The sequence below is a fragment of the Hypanus sabinus genome, chromosome 6 (genome assembly GCF_030144855.1).
Source record: "Hypanus sabinus isolate sHypSab1 chromosome 6, sHypSab1.hap1, whole genome shotgun sequence".
Classification (NCBI taxonomy): domain Eukaryota; kingdom Metazoa; phylum Chordata; class Chondrichthyes; order Myliobatiformes; family Dasyatidae; genus Hypanus; species Hypanus sabinus.
In genome coordinates, this window is record NC_082711.1 from 179982105 (window position 1) to 179997958 (window position 15854).

At 43.9% G+C, this 15854-nt stretch overlaps 1 protein-coding gene and 1 pseudogene across 1 annotated transcript in view; one reads left to right on the plus strand and one right to left on the minus strand.

Moving 5' to 3' along the window:
- Positions 1–15854, minus strand: part of LOC132395134 (forkhead box protein N1-like) — a 255271-nt gene that overhangs the window by 82407 nt on the left and 157010 nt on the right. Inside the window, exon 3 of the mRNA XM_059971435.1 lies at positions 3463–3625. Within this exon, the coding sequence (XP_059827418.1) occupies positions 3463–3517 (55 nt within the window). The 5' untranslated portion in view covers positions 3518–3625. The remainder of the gene's footprint in view (positions 1–3462; positions 3626–15854) is intronic.
- Positions 7921–9883, plus strand: LOC132395222 (uncharacterized; annotated as a pseudogene).

The window sequence follows — 15854 nt, forward strand, 5'->3', positions numbered from 1 at the left end:
GGTTGAGTTCAACACTGACTGGCAATTCCTGTGACGCCTGCTGGTACCAAACGGTCGTTGCTTTGGATTCATCAGCAGCTAGATACACGGACAACAGCTTGCTCTCCATCTCGTGCTGCCCAGGCAACTGGAACACAACATCCATTGTCAGCTCTGATTGACCGAGGCCTCAAGACTAACTATGGTCATCTATTTAAGCTCCTCTCTGCTTCTCGATGATGACTGATGACGTTTGCTTTTATTTTCGGAATTAATACTGATGTTAAACAGAAACTGTAGCTGCACGCAAAAATCGTTAAAAGTCAATAATTTTGGCCACGTGCTCCACTCATGGTGTTGAGCAGTGTGGAGAGCTTACTGTGATCTGGTGACAGACGAAACGTTGGGCTCTTGACCCAAATGTTTACAATTCCCATCCAGGTAAGGTGGGTTTTGCTGTGGAATCAGTCACTGCTGGAGTGTACAAGCCACGACATGCCTTGTATTTGTACGTTAGTGGCTAGGGACAGACCCGTCCATCTTCCTTCCTTCCTCATTACGAAACCAGGCTATCCATGTGCCAGGGTACTGAGCTACAGTACTGAGAAACAGCTCCTTAACGGGGAATAGATCTCTAAATATTGAAAGGCCTAAAGTGGACGTGGAGAGAATGTTTCCTGTGGGGGAGGGGGTCTGGGACCAGAGAGCACAGTTTTAGAATAGAGGGACATCCACTTAGGACAGAGATGAAGAGTAATTTCTTCAGCAGAGCCTGGTGAATCTGTGGAATTCATTGCCACAGATGGCTGTGGAGGCCAAGTCATTGGGTGCATTTAAAGCAGAGGTTGATAGATTCTTGAATAGTCAAGGCACCAAAGGTTGTGACTATATCAGAATCAGAATCAGACTTTAATCACCAAGTACCTGTACACATACAAGGAATTTACTTCCGGCAGATGTTGTCTCTGCTCATAACAATAATAATGATAAATATAACCATTACAGCACAGAAACAGGCCATCTCGGCCCTTACTAGTCCATGCCAAATGCTTACTCTCACCTAGTCCCACCGACCTGCACTCAGCCCATAACCTTCCATTCCTGTCCATATACCTATCCAATTTTACTTTAAAGGACAATATCGAACCTATGAGGAGAAGGCAGGAGAATGGGGTTGAGAGGGATAATAAATCAGCCTTGATGGAATGGTAGAGCAGATTTGATGGGCCAAATGGCCTAATTTGTTCCTATATCTTACGGTTTAAACCAGAATTATTGATCGCTGTTATATTCCAAAGGATTGATCCTGCAGGTGTTTCTGTGGTCAAAAGTTGAAGAAAGGCAGGAACATTTGTAAATAAATCTTCATCACTCAATAGTATAATAACACTTCACTTGCTGGCTATTAACCCTGGAATTGTAATTAGTTTATTATTAATCTAAGAATAAATTATTAGATCACAAGAGATGGTCTATGCCTTTATTCCTTCTACCAAAGTGCATGACCATGAACTTCCCTGCACTATATTCCACCTATCACTTCTTTGCCCATCCTCCTAATCTATCTAAATCCTTTTGCAGACTCCCTGTTTCCTCAACACTACCTGCCCCTCTACCTATCTTTGTATTGTCTGCAAACTTGGCCACAAAGCCATCAATTCTGTCATCCAAATCATAGATAAATAACGGGAAAAGCCTTGGTCCCAACACCAACCCCTGTAGAACATCACTAGTCATCAGCAGCCAACCAGAAAAGGCTCCCATTCTTTGCCTCAGGCCAGGCAGCCAATCTTCTATCCATGTTCGTATCTTTCCATAATAATATGGGCTCTGATCTTGTTAAGCAGACTCATGTGTGGCACCTTGTTAAAGGCCTTCTGAAAATCCAAGTACACAACATCAACTGATTCTCCTTTGTCTATCCTGCTTGTTATCTCTTCAAAGAATTCCAACAGATTTGTCAAACAAGATTTTTCCTTGAGGAAACCATGTTGACTACAGCCTGTTTTACCATGTGCCTCCAAGTACCCTGAGATCTCATCCTTAATGATCAACTCCAACATCTTCCAAACTACTCACTGAAGTCAAGCTAACTGGCCTGTAATTCCCTTTCTTCTGCCTCCCTTCATTCTTAAAGAATGGAATGACATTTGCAGTTTTCCGGTCCTCTGGGACAATTTCCAGAATCTAGGGATCTATTAATATGACTTAGAATTATTACTGTGGATGTGATGCTCCCCTTATGAGAGGGCATTCTGTACAGATGTGAATGTCTACATTTGAACTCAACCACTTTTGTAAAGCTGTCTAAATACATCTCAGCACTTCTATAAAGTGTTTTCATCCTGAAGTGACTTGCTATGTAAGCAAATGAGACAGGCACTTTGTATACAGCCAAATCTCATGGACTACATGAAGCTCCTTGACTAATTGGTCTGTTTTTAGTGGAGTTGGCTGAGGAAGAAACGTCGACAGAACGTGTCTGCAGGTTCAGATTGGGATGGGAAGTTTCAACGAGGAGAGTTCCGACCTTTGGTCGGGGGTGGAGGTTAAGACAATTGCTGTGCGTGGCGATGGTTTGCAGCGTGAGAGATTATGCAGTGGGATTCCCCAGGACTGAGTATTGAAACCACTTTTAGTTTGTGCATTCATTAAATTGTATCATTTCTGCCCGTGAGGAATACCTTAGTGCAGTAACTAATGAGAAGGATTCATGGACAATGGAATCTGATGCCAGATGTACGACAGAAACGGTTTAATGCAAAGAAGTTTTAGAGGAACAAAATGAGGCAATTTTAAAGAAAAGTGCAGAAGACCCACTAGCCCCTGGGGATGGCTAAAGATTAAAAATTAGTGGTAGTTGTCACATCTACATGGAAACATACAGTGAAGTATGTTGTATGCATCAATGACCAACACAGTTTGAGGGGGCGCAAGTATCGCCATGTTTTCGCACCAACATCTTGCTAACCCTAACTGTAACTGTACACCTTTGGAATACGGAGTACCGGGATGAAACTCCTTCAGTCACGGGAGATTTTGTTCTGCTGAACATTGTGGACGTGCTACATTGGTGTCAGGATGTGTGGTGATACTTGCGGGCTGCCACACCACTCCTTAGTGATCTCTTCAACTTTCTCGTGATGAATAAATGAACCAGAATGAAATGTACACACTCCTTATAGAATGCAGCGAAACAGAACACAGATCGGCGATCACTGTGAAAGTACACTGGGTCCTTTTCTTTATCATGAGAGGGGCCGAGGACATAGTCATAGAAACGCCACAGGCTGGGCTTCAGCGGGAGGACGCGGTCATGGTATGACCTCTGCATCTAAAGAAACTTAACAGAGCCTCCCCAGTGAGGGAGAGAGCAGAGGGTAGGGAGAATCCTGGATTTTCTCAGCATAAAGACAAGACATATATTTTCAGAGATATTTAAAACTGTTGTGATTAACCACAACCAGAGACATGAAGTTGTACCTGTCTCTGAGATGCGTTCCTGCTCCATATTGTACTTGCAGTTGGATAAAGCCATCCAGCTCCGTGTTTGAGACAGATTCTGGCAGAGAGCTCAGAGCTGCCAGACCTTTGCTGCTGTTCACTGCCTCGGCAATAGTATTCACCCCACTAAACTTGCTCAGTCCTGCAAAGCAAACACACAAAAGATGTAAGATTCACCCACAAAAGGAACATCATCTCCTCATCACCCTGTCAAACCAAACATCATCTCCCCATCAGACCACTGAAAGGATCATCTCCCGATCAGACTGTCAAACCGAACATCATCTCCCCATCAGACTGTCAAACCAAACATCATCTCCCCATCAGACCATTGAAAGGAACATCATCTCCCCATCAGACTGTCAAACCGAACATCATCTCCCCATCAGACCGTCAAACCAAACATCATCTCCCCATCAGACGGTCAAACCGAACATCATTTCCCGATCAGACTGCCAAACTGAACATCATCTTCCCATCAGACCATTGAAAGGAACATCATCTCCCCATCAGACCATTGAAAGGAACATCATCTCTCCATCAGACCGTCAAACCAAACATCATCTCCCCATCAGACTGTCAAACTGAACATCATCTCCCCATCAGACCATTGAAAGGAACATCATCTCCCCATCAGACCATTGAAAGGAACATCATCTCTCCATCAGACCGTCAAACCAAACATCATCTCCCCATCAGACCATTGAAAGGAACATCATCTCCCCATCAGACCATCAAACCAAACATCATCTCCCCATCAGACCATTGAAAGGAACATCATCTCCCGATCAGACTGTCAAACCGAACATCATCTCCCCATCTGACCATTGAAAGGAACATCATCTCCCGATCAGACCGTCAAACCGAACATCATCTCCCCATCAGACTGTCAAACCGATCATCATCTCCCCATCAGACTGTCAAACCGAACATCAGCTCCCCATCAGACCATTGAAAGGAACATCATCTCCCCATCTGACCATTGAAAGGAACATCATCTCCCCATCAGACCGTCAAACCAAACATCATCTCCCCATCAGACTGTCAAACCAAACATCATCTCCCCATCAGACTGTCAAACCGAACATCATTTCCCGATCAGACTGTCAAACCAAACATCATCTCCCCATCAGACCATTGAAAGGAACATCATCTCCCCATCAGACCATTGAAAGGAACATCATCTCTCCATCAGACCGTCAAACCGAACATCATCTCCCCATCAGACGGTCAAACCGAACATCATTTCCCGATCAGACTATCAAACTGAACATCATCTCCCCATCAGACCATTGAAAGGAACATCATCTCCCCATCAGACAGTCAAACCAAACAGCATCTCCCCATCAGACTGTCAAACCAAACATCATCTCCCCATCAGACTGTCAAACTGAACATCATCTCCCCATCAGACCATTGAAAGGAACATCATCTCCCCATCAGACCATTGAAAGGAACATCATCTCTCCATCAGACAGTCAAACCAAACAGCATCTCCCCATCAGACTGTCAAACCAAACATCATCTCCCCATCAGACTGTCAAACCGAACATCATCTCCCCATCAGACCATTGAAAGGAACATCATCTCCCCATCAGACCATTGAAAGGAACATCATCTCTCCATCAGACAGTCAAACCAAACAGCATCTCCCCATCAGACTGTCAAACCAAGCATCATCTCCCCATCAGACTGTCAAACCAAACATCATCTCCCCATCAGACTGTCAAACTGAACATCATCTCCCCATCAGACCATTGAAAGGAACATCATCTCCCCATCAGACCATTGAAAGGAACATCATCTCCCCATTAGACCATTGAAAGGAACATCATCTCCTCATCAGACCGTCAAACCAAACATCATCTCCCCAACAGACCATTGAAAGGAACATCATCTCCCCATCAGACTGTCAAACCGAACATCATCTCCCCATCAGACCGTCAAACCAAACATCATCTCCCCATCAGACTGTCAAACTGAACATCATCTCTCCATCAGACCATTGAAAGGAGCATCATCTCCCCATCAGACCATTGAAAGGAACATCATCTCTCCATCAGACTGTCAAACCGAACATCATTTCCTGATCAGACAATCAAACCAAACATCATCTCCCCATCAGACTGTCAAACCAAACATCATCTCCCCATCAGACTGTCAAACCGAACATCAGCTCCCCATCAGACCATTGAAAGGAACATCATCTCCCCATCAGACCATTGAAAGGAACATCATCTCCCCATCAGACCGTCAAACCAAACATCATCTCCCCATCAGACTGTCAAACCAAACATCATCTCCCCATCAGACCATTGAAAGGAACATCATCTCCCCATCAGACCGTCAAACCAAACATCATCTTCCCATCAGACCACTGAAAGGAACATCATCTCCCCATCAGACTGTCAAACCAAACATCAGCTCCCCATCAGACCATCATCTCCCCATCAGACTGTTAAACCGAACATCATCTCCCCATCAGACCGTCAAGACAGCTTGATATCTTGTTGGGGCCTACAAAATCTCTCTTTCTCTTCTAATTCTGAAGTGGGAACTAAATCAATTCTGAGTGAATGTAGTTCAAATTAAATAGGTTTGAAATTGTATTAACTATAAAGCAGAGAGCTGAGAAAAAGAGATTTGCATGTTTCCTGGTGATCACCATCGGTTTGGGTAGCTTAGCCCCACGCTTCTGCAGTGAAGGGGACCGGAAATGGGTAATGAATAGGCTTCTACAAAGCTGGGTAACAATGGCCAACATCTTCTGAGTGCTCTACTCGATTCCCTTCCCACAGAACCGGGAGATCAGGTTGGAAATAGATTGAGGCAGGTGAGATGATTGGACATTGGTGCAAGGTAGGGGGCTGAACAGACCACCCTTGCCCCTCTCCCTCACTTCCCCACCGCAATCCCTGTTCCTACTGCTTAACAGAAAGGAGTCATTCCACTGGATGTACACAATAACCAAATCGGAATCGGAATCTAAATCTGACCCTTACAGATTTTACACCCTAAGACCATAAGATATAGGAGCAGAATTAGGCCATTTGGCCCCCTGAGTCATTTCATCATGGCTGATCCATTTTAAATCTCAGTCCCAGCTCCTGCCTTCTCCTTGTACCCCTTCATGCTCTGACTAATCAAGAATCTGCCGTACACATAAATTGGCCTCCACAGCTGACTGTGCCAACAAATTCCACAGATTCGCCACTTTCTGGCTAAAGGAATTCCTCCTCATTTCCATTCTAAAAAGACACCCTTCTATTCTGTGGCTGTGTCCTCTGGTCCTATCACCACAGGAAACATCTTCTCCATATCCACCCTATCAAGGCCTTTCACCATTCGATGGGTTTCATTGAAGTCACCCCTCGTTCTTCTGAATTCCTGTGAATAGAGGCCCAGAGCCATCAAATGTCCTCATACGACAAGCCTTTCAATCCCAGAATCATTTTCATGAACCCCCTTTGAACCCTCTTCAACCCTCTTCAACGTCAGCACATCCATTCTTAAATAATGGAACAAAACTACTCACAATACTCAGAGAGGCCTCACCAGTTTTTGGAGGAAGTCATTTTAATTACCAAAAATCAGAATTTATTTTAACCACACAACACATTTCTCATCCAGGTTATACAATGTGTTTTGCAGACAGGCCAACATGTGAAGCCTTGTGTGTTCCGTGTTGTAAAGGTTTACTTGCATATATGAAAACAATCTCAGGACGAGTAATGTCCAAAATTCTCCAATGCTCACATGAACCTCAGAACAGGTTCCCCTGGGATTATTCTTAATTAGTTGTCATAATACAGAAGGCCTTTCAGTTGATTGTACTGACATCATCTCTGACCAGAGTAGACCCACTCATCCCATTGCCACCATTTCCTCTACCTCTGCTATGTTTACGCTCGCCAGTCCATTAAACCCACTGATGATTAATTTACAGCAGGCTGCTGCCAAAAGGACTTTGGGACATGGGAGAAAACCCAGAGGATACTCCAGGCATTGGCGAGACTGCACTTGGAGTATTGTGAGCAGTTTTGGGCCCCTTATCTAAGAAAAGATGTGTTGGCATTGGAGAGGGTTCAGAGGAGGTTCATGAGAATGATACTGAGAATGAAGGGGTTAACACATGAGGAGCATTTGATGACTCTGGGCCTGTACTCACTAGGGTTTAGGAGAATGGGATGGGGGGGGGTGAAATCTCATTGAAACCAATTGAATATTGGTCCTCCTCATTGACTGTTACCTTGGTGTGATGAGGGGCTTGTGTATCTCAGTGACGCTATGAGCTACACCATGTAGAGCTACTCAAGATGGACAGATCATGGCAGGGAGGTTGGACTAAATATGGTCCACTGAAGAAGGAAATGGCAACCTACTGCGGTAACTTGCCAAGAAAACCTTATGGATAAAAGTAACCAGAGTAATATGAGAATGACACCGGAAGACGAGCCCCACAGGTCTGAAGGTGCACAACATGCTAATGCGAAAGACCGGAGGACAAGTATGAGTAGTACCAGAGCTAATGACGTGGATGGATTAAAGCCAAAAGGACGTCCAACTACTGATGGGCCTGGAAATGGAAAGAAGGTCCAATGTTGTAAAGATCATTGGAACCCAGAATGTAAGATCCATGTATCAAGGTAAACTAGATGTGGTCAAAAATGAGATGGCAAGACTAAACATTGACATAGTGGAAATTAACAAACTAAAGTGGTCTGAAATGGGTCATTTTACATCAGACAATTACTAGGTCTTCTACTGTGGGCAGGAAACCTGCAGAAAGAATGGAGTGACTTTAATTGTCAAAGAAGAATATCAAAATCAGTGATTGGATACAACCCCAAAATGATAGAATGATTGCAATAAGACTTCACAGCAAGCCTTTCAACATCACAGTGAACCAAGTTTGTGCTCCAACCACAGGTACCAAAGAGGATGAAATTATCCATATATTAAGAACTGCAGCACCTCCTGGATATGACACCAAAAAGGATGTTACATTTATCACTGGAGATTGGAATGCCAAAGATGGAAATCCCAGAACATCTGGAGTAATGGGCATCTTTGGCCTTGGAGTACAGAATGGAGCAGGATATCGACTGGCAGAATTTTGCCAAATTAACCCTCTGGTTAAAGAAAATACCTTCTTCCAACATCATAAGATGTAGCTCTATACATGGACATCACCAGACGGTCAACACCTAAGCCAGATTGACTATATACTTTGCAATCAGAGATGGAAGAGCTCTATACAATCAGCTAAAACAAGACCAGGAGCAGATTGTGTCTCAGACCACGAGCTGCTTGTTGCAATATTCAGAATGAAACTGAAGAGCATCTGAAAACCAACGTACCAGCAAAGTTTGATGTTGATAGGAATATGCCGTGGAGGTGAACTGGATTAGACGGATTAAACCTGGTAGAGAGAAAGCCAGAACTATGGATAGAAGTAAGGAGCATTATTCAAGACATGGCAACAAAACATATTGCAAACAAAAAGAAGAGCTGGAAGGCAAAATGGCTTTCTGCAGAGGCTCTACATGTGGCTGAGCAGTGAAGAGAAGTGAAGGCCAATGGAGATTGGAACAAATACCTCCAACTGAACACAAAGTTCAAGAAGACAGCAATGAAAGAAAAGGAAACTTATTTAAAGGAGTGATACAAAGAAGCTGAAGAAGCCAACAGAACTGGAAAAACAAGAGATCTATTCAAGAAGATTAGAGAAATCAAAGGAACATTCCATTCAAAAATGAGTATAGTAAAATACAAAGAATGGGAGGACCTTACAGAAGCAGAAGGCATCAAAAGGAGATGGCAGAATACACAGAAGAACAGTACAGGAAAGATCCCAACAGTGAAGACACCTGCAAAGACTCCCTCATCGATCTAGAGCCGGTCATTCTGGAAAGTGAAGTCGAATGGGCAATAGAAAACATTGCCAATAATAAGGCTGCAGGATGTGACAAGTTTCCAGTTGAATTGATTAAAACTTTAAAAGGTGATGCTGTAAAAGTGTTGCATGCAATTTGCCAGCAGGTCTGGAAAACCAATAACGGCCTTTAGACTGGAAAAGGTCAGTTTATATTCCAATTCCCAAGAAGGGAAATGTAAGGGAATGTTCAAATGACCGAACAAATACACTAATTTCACATTCTGGCAAGGTAATGCTAAAGATCATACAAGGAAGGCCCCAGCAATATATGAAATGGAAACTGCCAGGTATAGAAGAGACGGAGGCATCAGAGACCAAATTGCTAACCTATGCTGGATAATGGAGAAATCGTGGGGATTCCAGAAAAGTGCTTATCTATGTTTTATTGACTACTCTAAAGCCAGTGTGGGCCATAATAAACTATGTCAATCCTTAAAGAAATGGGGATACCTAGACATCTGATCTGCCTTTTGAAAAACTCGCTCCTCATGCAATGACACCTCCAATGAGAGGGGACGACACCTGCTGGAATTTGCCAGTTATAACAACATGGTGCTGTCAAACACACTTGGAGAACACAAAGCATCCTGAAGATGGACCTGGCATGCCCCCAATGGCCAACATCACCAGATTGACTACATCCTGGTGCAAAGACGGCACAAATCTGGTGTGAACAGACCGAAGACCAGGACATTCCCAGGAGCAGACGTGGGCAGAGACCATGACCTAGCCATGATGAACATCAGAGTGCACTTGAGGAGAATCAACAAGCCAAAAAACAGCCAGCTGAGATTCGATCTTGAAAAACTGAAAGACTCTGCCATCTCTGAAGAATTTCAGACAGCAGTTGGGGGGAAGTTTGCACCAATACTCCTCCTTGATGAAGACCTGGAGACCACCACAAATAACTTTAACACAGCGATGATGGAAACAGCAAGCAAGTTTCTGGGGAAAAGCCGCCGCAAGTCTAAACCATGGGTCACTAACAAAATACTGGACATGTGTGACACAAGAAGGAAGTTAAAGAAAGATAAAAACACAGCAGAGGGAAGAACAGAATACAGGAAAATCAACCAGGATATCAGGAGGGAAACGAAGGAAGCAAAGCAAGGATGGATAGCTGAACAATGTGCGGACATTGAAGACAGCCTCTCCAACAACAACATTAAGAAGGCATTCCAACCGGTGAGAGATCTTACCAAGGAAAAACAAGCCAAAGTGAACACCATCCAAGACAAAAATGGCAAAAGTCTCACCGAAGAAAAGGAAATATTGGAAAGGTGGACAGAGTACTGTTCAGCTACCAGAGCAAAGAGGATCCAAGCGTGCTGAATGTACAGGAATCTTCCAATGAGGATGACTATCCAATCATGCATGAAGAAGTTGAAGCTGCAATATGATCACTGAAGTGCAGGAAGTCAGCAGGAGTTGACAACATCCCTGCTGAACTGCTGAAGCCTGGAGGAGAGGCCACGGTAGACATGCTTATCACCATCTGCAGTAAGATCTGGATGACAGGTGAATGGCCAACACCTTGGACTCAGTCGCTGATCATTGTGCTTCCCAAGAAAGGCGATCCCCAACTTTGCCAGAATTACTGTACCATCAGTCTGATCAGCCATGTGAGCAAGGTAATGCTCAGAATCATCCTGAACAGACTGAGACCTCAGGCAGAAGACATCATTGCCGAGGAACAAGCAGACTTCCGAAAGGGCAGAAGCACCACTGAGCAGATTTTCAACCTCTGTGAGAAACACCTTCAGCACCAGAGAGAGTTCTATCACGTCTTCATAGACTTCTAGAAGGCATTTGACAGAGTCTGGCACAATGCCTTATGGGCCATCATGAAGAAATTCAACATGGGGCAGAAGCTGATTCATGTAATCTATCAGCTTTACGCCAAGGCAACCAGTGCGGTACTCGCTCAGGGCACCATTGGGGAGTGGTTCCGTACCTCTGTAGGAGTCCGTCAGGGCTGCCTCCTCTCCCCCACCCTCTTCAATGTCTTCCTGGAACGGATTATGAGTGATGCCCTTGAAGATGATGTGGGCACAGTCAGCCTCGGAGGGAGGAACATCACAAACCTAAGATTTGCTGATGACATTGATGGACTTGCAGGAAAAGACGATGAACTGGCCAACTTAGTCAGCCATCTTGACAGAGCCTCCACAAAGTTTGGAATGGAAATAAGTGCCGAGAAAACCAGCTCATGTTAAATGCCTATGGTGCCATCACAATAGACATCTCAGTCCATGGTCAGAAACTTGAGACAGTGCAGCAGTTCAAATACCTGGGGGTAATCATCAGTGACGAAAGATCAAGACCAGAAGTCCTGGCAAGAACTGCACAGACTATGACTGCACTATCCAAACTCAAAACAATATGGGGGGACAGCAACATCACTATGAAGTACAAGATCAGACTCCTGCGTGCATTGATATTCTCCATCTTCCTGTACACATGTGAGACATGGACCCTCACAGCAGAGCTGCAGAGGAAGATACAGGCATTGGAAATGAGATGCTGTCGCAACATCTTGGGCATCTCATACTTGGACCACATCACAAACAAGCAGGTCCGCAGGACCATCCAGCACCACATCGGCCCTCATGAAGACCTTCCCACAACAGTGAAGAAAAGAAAGCTGAGATGTAGCGGCCAGGTAACAAGATCCAGTGGCCTTGCAAAGACCATTGTACAAGGAACTGTGGAGGGGAAAAGAGAGGCAGACAGAGGAAAAGATGGATGGACAACTCTAAGACAGGGAAAACAGGCTCTGGTACACAACTGTGACGGATGGAACAGACTGGTGCAAAGCTTGTCATGATGGCATCCCAATGACTCCACCAGGAGCTAAGAGCACAAGGCAAGGCAAGGCAGCGTGTAGGTAGGTGACCAGAAATGCAAACCATACTCCAAATTAGACCCCACCAGTGCCAATACAACTTCAGCAAAACATCCCAATTACTTTACGCAGTACTTTAATCTATGAAGGAGGGTGCCAACAGCTCTCTTTACAACCTAATATAGGGGATCAGCTCTTTGAACACAGGTAGGAGTAAGAGGAACACTTTCAGACATTCTTATGTCTATCAGCTCACCACCCACCACACTTTCACCTCTTTGCTTATCAAGTAGGTCCCAACCTGTGCCCTAAAAATATCCAAAGCTGCCCAATCTCTGCCCAAAAAATATCCAGACTACCCCAATCTCTATACTAAAAATATCAAAAGACTACCCCAATCACTACCCTAAAAATATCCAGACTAACCCAATCTCTGCCCTAAAAATATCCAAAACTGCCCAACCGCTGCCCTAAAAATATCCAGACTACCCCAATCACTACCCTAAAAATATCCAAACAACCCCAATCTCTACCCTAAAAATATCCAAAGACTACCCCTATCTCTGCCCTAAAGATATCCAAACACTACCCCAATCTCTGCCCTAAAAATATCCAAAGTACCCCAATCTCTGCCCTAAAAATATCCAAAGACTACCCCAATCGCTACCCTAAAAATATCCAAAGAAAACCCCAATCTCTGCCCTAAAAATATCCAAAGACTACCCCAATCTCTGCCCTAAAAATATCCAAAGACTACCCGAATCTCTGCCCTAAAAATATCCAGACTACCCCAATATCTGCCCTAAAAATATCCAGACTACCCCAATCTCTGCCCTAAAGATATCCAAAGACTACCCCAATCTCCGCCCTAAAGATATCCAAAGACTACCCCAATCTCTGCCCTAAAAATATCCAGACTACCCCAATCTCTGCCCTAAAAATATCCAGACTACCCCAATCTCTGCCCTAAAAATATCCAAAGCTGCCCAATCTCTGCCCAAAAAATATCCAGACGACCTCAATCTCTACCCTAAAAATATCAAAAGACTACCCCAATCACTACCCTAAAAATATCCAGACTAACCCAATCTCTGCCCTAAAAATATCCAAAACTGCCCAACCTCTGCCCTAAAAATATCCAGACTACCCCAATCACTACCCTAAAAATATCCAAACAACCCCAATCTCTACCCTAAAAATATCCAAAGACTACCCCAATCTATGCCCTAAAGATATCCAAAGACTACCCCAATCTCTGCCCTAAAAATATCCAGACTACCCCAATCTCTGCCCTAAAGATATCCACACTACCCCAATCTCTGCCCTAAAAATATCCAAAGACTATCCCAATCTCTGCCCTTAAGATATCCAAAACTGCCCAAACAATGCCCTAAAAATATCGAAACAACCCCTATCTCTACCCTAAAAATATCCAAAGACTAACCCTATCTCCGTCCTAAAGATATCCAAAGACTACCCCAATCTCTGCCCTAAAAATATACACAGACTACCCCAATCTCTGCCCTAAAAATATCCAGACTACCCCAATCTCTGCCCTAAAGATATCCAGACTACCCCAATCTCTGCCCTAAAAATATCCAAAGACTATCCCAATCTCTGCCCTTAAGATATCCAAAACTGCCCAATCTCTGCCCTAAAAATATCCAAAACTGCCCAATCTCTGCCCTAAAAATATCCAAGATACCCCAATCTCTTCCCCTAAAGACATCCAAAGACTACCCCAATCTCTACCCTAAAAATATCCAAAGACTAACCCTATCTCTGCCCTAAAAATATCGAAAGACTACCCCAATCTCTGCCCTAAAAATAGCCAAAACTGCCCCAATCTCTGCCCAAAAGATATCCAGAACTGCCCCAATCTCTGCCCTAAAAATATCCAAAGACTACCCCAATCTCTGCGCTAAAAATATCCAACTACCCCAATCTCTGCCCTAAAAATATCCAAAACTGCCCAATCTCTGCCCTAAAAATATCCAGACTACCCCAATCACTACCCTAAAAATATCCAAACTACCCCAATCGCTACCCTAAAAATATCCAAACACTACCCCAATCTCTGCCCTAAAGATATCCAAAGACTACCCCAATCTCTACCCTAAAAATATCCAAAGACTACCCCAATCCCTGCCCTAAAAATATCCAAATACTACCCCAATCTCTGCCCTAAAACTATCCAGACTACCACAATCTCTGCCCTAAAAATAGCCAAAACTGCCCCAATCTCTGCCCTCAAATATCCAAAACTGCCCCAATCCATGCCCTAAAAATATCCAAAGACTACCCCAATCTCTGCCCTAAAAATATCCAGACTACCAAAATCTCTGCCCTAAAGATATCCAAAACTGACCAATCTCTGCCCGAAACATCTCCAAAGACTACCCCAATCTCTGCCCTAAAGATATTCAAAGACTACCCCAATCTCTACCCTAAAAATATGCAAAGACTATCACAATCTCTGCCCTAAAGATATCCAACACTGCCCAATCTCTGCCCTAAAAATATCCAGACTACCCCAATCTCTGCCCAAAAAATATCCAAAGATACCCCAATCTCTTGCCCTAAAGACATCCAAAGACTACCCCAATCCCTGCCCTAAAAATATCCAAATACTACCCCAATCTCTGCCCTAAAACTATCCAGACTACCACAATCTCTGCCCTAAAAATAGCCAAAACTGCCCCAATCTCTTCCCGAAACATCTCCAAAGACTACCCCAATCTCTGCCCTAAAGATATCCAAAGACTACCCCAATCTCTGCCGTAAAAATAGCCAAAACTGCCCCAATCTCTGCCCAAAAGATATCCAAAACTGCCCCAACCTCTGCCCTAAAAATACCAAGACTACCCCAATCTCTGCCCTAAAAATATCCAGACTACCCCAATCTCTTGCCCTAAAGACATCCAAAGACTACCCCAATCCCTGCCCTAAAAATATCCAAATACTACCCCAATCTCTGCCCTAAAACTATCCAGACTACCACAATCTCTGCCCTAAAAATAGCCAAGACTACCCCAATCTCTGCCCTAAAAATATCCAGACTACCCCAATCTCTGCCCTAAAGATATCCAAAACTGCCCAATCTCTGCCCTAAAAATATCCAAAACTGCCCAATCTCTGCCCTAAAAATATCCAGACTACCCCAATCTCTGACCTAAAAATAACCAAAGACTACCCCAATCTCTGCCCTAAAAATATCCAAAGATACCCCAATCTCTGCCCTAAAAATATCCAAAGACTACCCCAATCTCTGCCCTAAAAATATCCAGACTACCCCAATCTCTGCCCTAAAGATATCCAAAACTGCCCAATCTCTGCCCTAAAAATATCCAAAACTGCCCAATCTCTGCCCTAAAGATATCCAAAGACTATCCCAATCTCTGCCCAAAAGATATCCAAAACTGCCAAAAATCTCTGCCCTAAAAATATCAAGACTACCCCAATCTCTGCCCTAAAAATATCAAGACTACCCCAATCTCTGCCCTAAAAATATACAAAGACTACCCCAATCTCTGCCCTAACGATATCCAAAACTGCCCAATCTCTGCCCTAAAAATATCCAAAGACTAC